We start from the raw sequence: 6714 nt of genomic DNA, 5'->3' as shown, positions 1-6714 counted from the left end.
CCTCCCAGCTGCGTGTGTGGCGCGCAAGAAAGGGAAGGGTTTCCAGTGAATAATCATGACAACTTTGATGCGTTGCAGATTTTCGCACATGGGTCAGGAGCCGATCCTGCTGGGCCTGTTCTGTCACTGTCCTGGGGGCGAGACTCCGTGTGGCGCCTCCCGGCTCCTGACTGGCTGAGCACGGCTTTCTCGCTCCGCCGCGCTCACGCCTCATGGCCACTCAGCGCTCCTCGCTGTCTGGTGCGTCTTCTCAGCTTGCTCACCGTGCTCTTCCAGCTGCTCCCCAAGCTGGTGGATTGAGGATCTACCATAGTAATTTCACTTTATGCTCCCTTTGGGCAGTATAAAATAAACATTAGCACAGCTAGCAAGACGTGTACAAGAGGTTACTCTGTGATCCTTAGAAAACGGTGCAGTTGAGCCATCCGCTACTGTGCAGATTCAAAGCTGTTGGGATCTGGGGTTCTGTATGATACCTGCGGGCTGCTCCTTGCAGTGATAGTGCTGAAGTATATCGGTCTGTTGTACGCTACTATAACACAGTACCAGAAGCTAGGTAACTTTATAAGGAAACAAAGTTCATTTTTCTCTAACCACAGAGGCTAAATGTCCAATACTGAGTGGTCCCTTGGGTTCTGGCTCTAGTGAGACTTGAAGCTGGAGCAAGATGATAAAGATCACACCAGGGAGAGGAAGCCAGAGTGAGGCAGAGAGGCCAAGCTTGCTTCTGTCACAGTCCTTTTCTGCTCAAGGCAGTGAGCCCTCCTCGCCCCCGAGGGCAGAGCCCTCAGTGACCTCCCCTCGGCTCCACCTCCTAAAGGGCCACCTGCTCTGCAACCTTGGGAACAAACCACATCCAAAGTGTGCAGGTGGGGTGAGGCATCGGGTCTCCTCCAGTTTCTGTCGGTCCCCAGTGCGCACACAGCGCGCTAGAATGACTCAGTATGTTCCTTAGGCAAGTTCAGGTTCAGGACAGGTCCCTACCTGGGCACAGCGCCTACAGTCCCAGAACGTGGCAGCCAAGGCAGGAGCATCACCTCCAGTTGGAGGCCAGCCTCAGCTACAGAATGAGTTCAAGATCAGACTATTTTAAAAAAGAAAAAGGTGGGGAGAGAAAAGACGAATCCTGGACCTTGCACCTGGAACCTGTCAGCCCCCTGGCGGCTGGGCGGCTCTCAGGCCGGTGGAGCTCTGCCTGTTTTGGTAATCACCCCCGGGGTTCTCTGCAGCAGCACCTCCTGCCGCTGCCTGCTGGCTCCTGGCTGTTCCCGGCCCAGGAGTGCAGCTGCCCGACACACGATGGGTGACAGTGCCCAGCAGCGGAGGGGCCAGGAGGCAAGGCTGCCTCTTGAGACCCAGGTGGGCTGAACAAGCAGCTGGCCAACAGGAACAGCACAGTGGCAGTGCCCTGCGTTAACCAGCGTCGCACTAACAGCAGTGGGCCTGTGGGGTGGAGAGCCGTGGCATCGCATCACGTGGGACAAACGAAGAACTGAGTCCACAGACCGCAGGGCTCCTGTGGCTGTGGATGAGCAGCAGATGGGCAGCGGCAGCGGCAGGCAGGGGCGAGGGCAGAGGGCCAGCCCGGGGCATGTGCGACATGGCCAGGTGCACCGCTGGGAGTGTGCGGTAAACGTGCAGCTGGCAGGCCTGACTCATGTGCCGGGGCGGCAGGGCAGTGAGGGCGAGGCTCAACGCCAGCGCTGCCCACAGACTTCAGAAGGGAAGCCTAAAACAGCTGTGGTATGCAGCGGACAGCCTGGCGTGGCCAAGGAAATCCCATTTGTGGCCACTTCTGAGACACTTCCAATGGGATCAGTGGGAGCTGCTGTCCCAGGCCCTCTCCTGGTTCGCGGAGATGCAGCACCTTCAGGTGCCAAGGCCCTGGGAAGTGGATCCAGACCTCACCCTTGCTGGGCCTGCACACTTGCCTACTGGCTTCATGAACCTTCCCTCCTGCCTATTCTTGCCTAAGTCAGCATCTCTTGAGTGTCAAGTCCCAGGAGTTGGGGATCAGGTCTGCAACAGGTGAAGAGGGGTGAGCAACTGTGAGGGGGTGCTCCCAACTATCCCCAGTACCAGAGGCACTTGTGGGGAGAGAAAGGAGGGCCCATCAGGGAGTGTGGAGGGGTAATGACAGCATTTGAGAAGCAGGACAGACAGCCTTCACGGCCCCTCTGCTCCCTATGAATTGAGTGACTTGCAGCTCCTCAGCAAATCGTCTGTGGCTGCAGGTAAGAGGGTGTCAAACAGAGCTGCCCAAGTCACCCCGCAGAAGTCCCTCATTTGGGTAAAGAACCTGTCAAACTTGGCCCATCGCGCTGTGCTCAGCTGTGTGGCCTGTTTCCTAGCTAGAGACAGCCAGCATGACCTGTTCTCAGCATCATCTGGCATTACCTGCCTGCCCAGTCACCTTCCCTCTGGCCTCAGATGGCTGTAGGCCCCACCTCCTCTCCACCTCCCATCCTTCAGGGATCTGGACTCACCAGATCCACAGGTCCCAGAGTCTTTAAAGGATCAGCACTGGGAATACGGCTCATTGAGAGCTGTGACACCCACCTTGACTCTAGTGGAAGGCCAACAGCAAGTCCCCTTTTGGCCACCAGCTGGCACCATGAGGGCCTGGGCCTCCCTGACAGTGGTTATGCTCTGTGGCCTGACCTGGGCTGGTAAGCATCTGGTGGGTGGGGAGTGGGTGGGAAGTGGGTGGGGAGGAGTCTTGCCCAAAGAGCAGAGGGCTGAGGAAGCTGACAGAGGGTGAGAGCAGTGGGGCAAGGACCGGGGCGCTTGGTCTGAGAGCCACGGAGCGCTGCCTCCTGTCCTCTTGGGGTGCAGGGGCTGACCTCGGGCAGGCTGCCCTGTGAAGGAGGAGGCGTGGGGCCTTGCTTCAGGGCAGCTCCTTTTCCGCCCCTCCCAACATCACTAACCAGCCGGGCTTCTTCTCAGGCCCTTCATGATGGGCCTGTGGGGGCTGGGGCCGGCGGCTGCCTTTGGTTATCTGCTCCTCCGCTGCCTGGCCCAGGCCAGGTGGTCCAGGGTGCGACTTCTCTGGGGGAAGCCTGAGCAGCAGGCAGGCTCAGGAGGAGACGAGGAGGGCAGGAAGTAGGCCGCAGGAATGGGACCTTGTAGGCTGTGCCCGGCCGAGGAATGGGACCTGGCTTAGCATCAGAGGCAGGGCAGGTGTGGTGCCGAGGGAGGAAAGGAGCACTTTGCTGTGTAGTAATGTGCAGGGTGCTGATGCGGCTGTGCCAATTGGTGCTTAGAGGGCAGGGAGGGGACTAAGCGAGGGCTGTGGGCAGTGCCTCCTCTGCCCAAGGGACAGGGTCACCTTGAGGTCATCACACCCACCTGGGTTGTCCCTGCCTGGGACCATGATAAAGACAAGTGAGATAGTAAGGAAGAACCCTGGGGCAGATGCGAGGTGGCAGTGGCTCGGGAACTTCACCGAGGCTACTTATTATAAACATTCCCAGCGAGAAGGCACCCTTGGACTCATGACCCATCGGGCTGTGGATAAAGAGCTCCTTAGCCACACGCCTGAGTAGAAAACTGGAAAGAAAAAGTTGTTCACACACCCCTAGCACTGGGTGTACGTTTGCCTGGGCTCTGATGTGGGAGCTCGAGTGGCAGAGGGAGGGTGTCATGCCTCCCGACAGGCTGGGCTGTGGGAGCTGGTGAGGCTGGGGAGGGGTGGCCCGTGGCTGTGGGAGAGCTCCAGTGCCTGGGGACCTCCCTCAGGGAAAGCAGTGGTTCAGAGCGCAGGGTCAGACCACGGCCCCACCTGGCAGGGACAGGAAGGGAGGCAGGGAGGTGAGGCTCCATCCCAGCACCAGGGGATTCCAGGCTGAGTCACATGGGACTGGCATGACCAGCCTCAGGCCTTTCATGAGCCGGGTACTGTGGAGAACAGAGGCAGGAAGCTGCTCCCCCAAATGAAACTTCTGGTTGACCAGGTCTCCATAGGAACAGCATGTGGGGCCCCCTGATGTGCACATGTAGAACCCTGAAGCCATCAGAGGCACAGCAGACTGGCAGATTGGACCCCAAGTCCTCCCAGGCTTGCAACCAAGCTCTCTTCGGTGCAGACAGGCAGCAGAATTGCTGGCATAGGAGAGTCTTGGTGGGTGCAGGGACATTTAGCATTTCTCGGGGGAGGAGAGCTTTTCACTGGAAATGGGAGAACCGGAGACCCAGAGAAGAAGTGAAGGTGAAGCTCCGCAGAAGGAGGAGGGGAGAAGAAGGGGCAGCGGGGCAGCAGGTGGAAGGTGCTGGGGCTGGGATGAGGGCACTTGGCCAGGGCTGAGGCTCACAGGGAGCCTCTGTCTTCTGGGGATGCGGAGGGCCCCCTGAGTGGCCCCAGAACGGCTCTATGGGTGCCAAGGAGGAAGCGTCCTGCCCTTCGCCTCTTGTCCCAAGGTCACCTTGAAGCAGACCAAATTCACAGAGAGATGGCGGGCCTGGTAGCATGGGTTCTAGCTGGAGACAAAGCTCCTGAACAGACAGCAGGTCCACGCGGCCAGGGCCGGGGTCGGTGTCCTCCCGCTGGACAGCCGCTGGGCAGAGACTGGGGTGGGAGTGCAGCGAGGCCCTCCACAGGACCCTGCCGGTCTGGCCCACTGGACGTGCTGCCCTGCCCGGGCGCATTCTGCCTCGGACTCGGGGTGTTCTGCCAGGCTGGCCTGCACACAGGTGCCGAGAGAGCCCACTTAAGATCCCAGGCAAGCGCCCATGGGCTACAGGGACAGGAGCCTCGGGCTTGGTCTCTTTTAGGAGCAACGCCCTGGCCAGCATCCTGTTTTTCTGGGTGTCTTGAGGGTTTTCTGGGGCCCACCCACATGGAGTTGCCTCAGAGCTGACCTGAAATCTTTTTGATGTAAAGCACAGAGACTCCTGGTGTGACGCCAGCCGGGTGCCGTCAGCCGCTTACCTGCGCTGACTCTGGCTCTTGGGATGGCTGGGACGCAGGCCTGGGGACCCCGTGCGTGGGGTGCGTCCCTGTGGGCATGGAAGGCCGCTGCTGTTTGTTTACCTAACAGATAGTACACGACTTTCCTGTGTGTCATGCACCGTGCCGGCTGCTGTGCAAATATTTGCTCATCCAATTCTTCTAAATACTCTCTGAGTAGGCCTGATAGCTTCCCACTTGTACAGATGAGGTCACCAAGGTGCAGTACCTGCCCCAAAGCACACAGTTCAAGTGCAGAACCACAAGTTCAGTCCCAGGCAGTCGGGGGTCTGCGTCCAGGTTCTCAGCCGCTGCTCTGGCTTCCCTCCTCGGACATCTGGAAATGTGAGGGCCCCTCAGGAAGCTTGCTTCTGCAAAGCACGTGGCTGGCATGAGGGATGTGGCACATGGTCACAGAAAGGAGCACTGTCCCGAAGCCAGGGTCTTGCCCACGCCCACCTCATTCCCTGCCCCGAGCACAAACTCCTCTGAAGACGGAAGGAGCAGGGAGATGTGACATGGGACACCGGGTGCGCAGAAGACGGGGGACGGGGAGAACAAAGGCAGGTGAGCAGGAAAGGGACAGGCTGTGATCAGGACACCCAGGCGCCACCACCGTAGGCAGCGGCTACTTCCTTATGTGACAGGTGGACAGTGGCCTCAGGCCACGTGACATCCACAGACCTCTTTTGTTGGCCTGCACATAGTTTTAGAAATGGGAACTTTCATCTAAAAATGAAGCTTTCTCTTGAAAGAATGGACGTCTGGCCAGGCCAAGCAACTCTGGGCTGGAGCTGAGAAGGGGCCACGGAGTCCAGGCTGCGTGGCTCTCAAGTCTGTCGCTGTCCTACTTCGTCCTATGGCCTCTTACCCTGCTTCTTTGCTCATTTGTGTCACTGGCTTTACCCCAAAGGCATCTGAGCCCTGGTGGGTGTGAGGAGCTCCGGGGTATCTGCAGGGCAGTGGGTGACTTGTCCCGCACATGGGAGGCCGCAGATGCACGTCTGCCTCGCGGCGGCAGTGGCCTTTGTTGCTAGGGGCACTGCCTCGACCTGTGAACCCTTGACCCTAGGGTCCCTGAGGCTGAGTCTGACCTTTACCCCTGCAGGGAACCTGGAATCCTGCACATCTCGCTGTAACGAGGAGTTCGACCGGGACGCCACCTGCCAGTGTGACCACCAGTGCCCCGAGCACGGTGACTGCTGTGAGGACTATGCAGAGCTGTGCACAGGTGAGGCTTGGGATGGGGACATCGGGGCCCGGGCTCTGGCCGCCACCTGACTCGGCTTCCTGGGAGGCCCTCGACTTAAGCTACCGTAGGTGCCACTTTCCTGGGAGGTCAGTCTCCACGACTGGGGCCAGCAGTGGCTCTGGAGTTTAAGTAACAAATGTTAAAAAAAGAGAACAGAGTAAGGGAAAACCATTTGAGGCTGCGTGGCATTACCAGTTGTTACAAAATATTATCGTGGCAGGGAGCTCTCACAGCCCGTCACCGGCCACCAGCAAGCCCCGTGCTGCCACCTGAGGTCACCACGCCTGCCACTGTTCCTCCAGCAAGTGCCCAGAGTGGCCGTCTCCACACTGTCATTTCCAGACAGTTTTGGTAAAAATGAGACATCCGCCACCCTCGAAGGCCAGTTGTCCCTCTACCCTTGTCTGGCAAAGCTTTCCATGAATGATTTTTAAGGAGCCGGGGAGATAGCTCAGGGGAATAAGCGCTTCCCTGGCAAGCGCAAGGGCCTGAGTTCAATTCCTGGTTTTTCAAAAAA

General features: G+C 58.8%; 1 protein-coding gene across 2 annotated transcripts in view; it reads left to right on the top strand.

Annotated features, from left to right (window-relative positions):
* The first annotated feature begins 1091 nt into the window (after positions 1 to 1091).
* The window catches only part of Endou (endonuclease, poly(U) specific), a 14884-nt gene continuing 9261 nt past the window's right edge, over positions 1092 to 6714 (top strand). Inside the window, exons 1-2 of one of the 2 annotated variants that reach the window (XM_023723561.1) lie at positions 1092 to 2669; positions 6054 to 6176. In XM_023723561.1, the coding sequence (XP_023579329.1) occupies positions 2615 to 2669; positions 6054 to 6176 (178 nt within the window). In that variant the 5' untranslated portion in view covers positions 1092 to 2614. The remainder of the gene's footprint in view (positions 2670 to 6053; positions 6177 to 6714) is intronic. The other variant, XM_023723562.1, reaches the window with a different exon arrangement.

Source organism: Octodon degus, unplaced genomic scaffold (genome assembly GCF_000260255.1).
Source record: "Octodon degus isolate 3935 unplaced genomic scaffold, OctDeg1.0 scaffold00100, whole genome shotgun sequence".
Classification (NCBI taxonomy): domain Eukaryota; kingdom Metazoa; phylum Chordata; class Mammalia; order Rodentia; family Octodontidae; genus Octodon; species Octodon degus.
The sequence above is the reverse complement of the archived record's forward strand: the minus strand, read 5'-3'. Positions and strand labels throughout refer to the sequence as shown.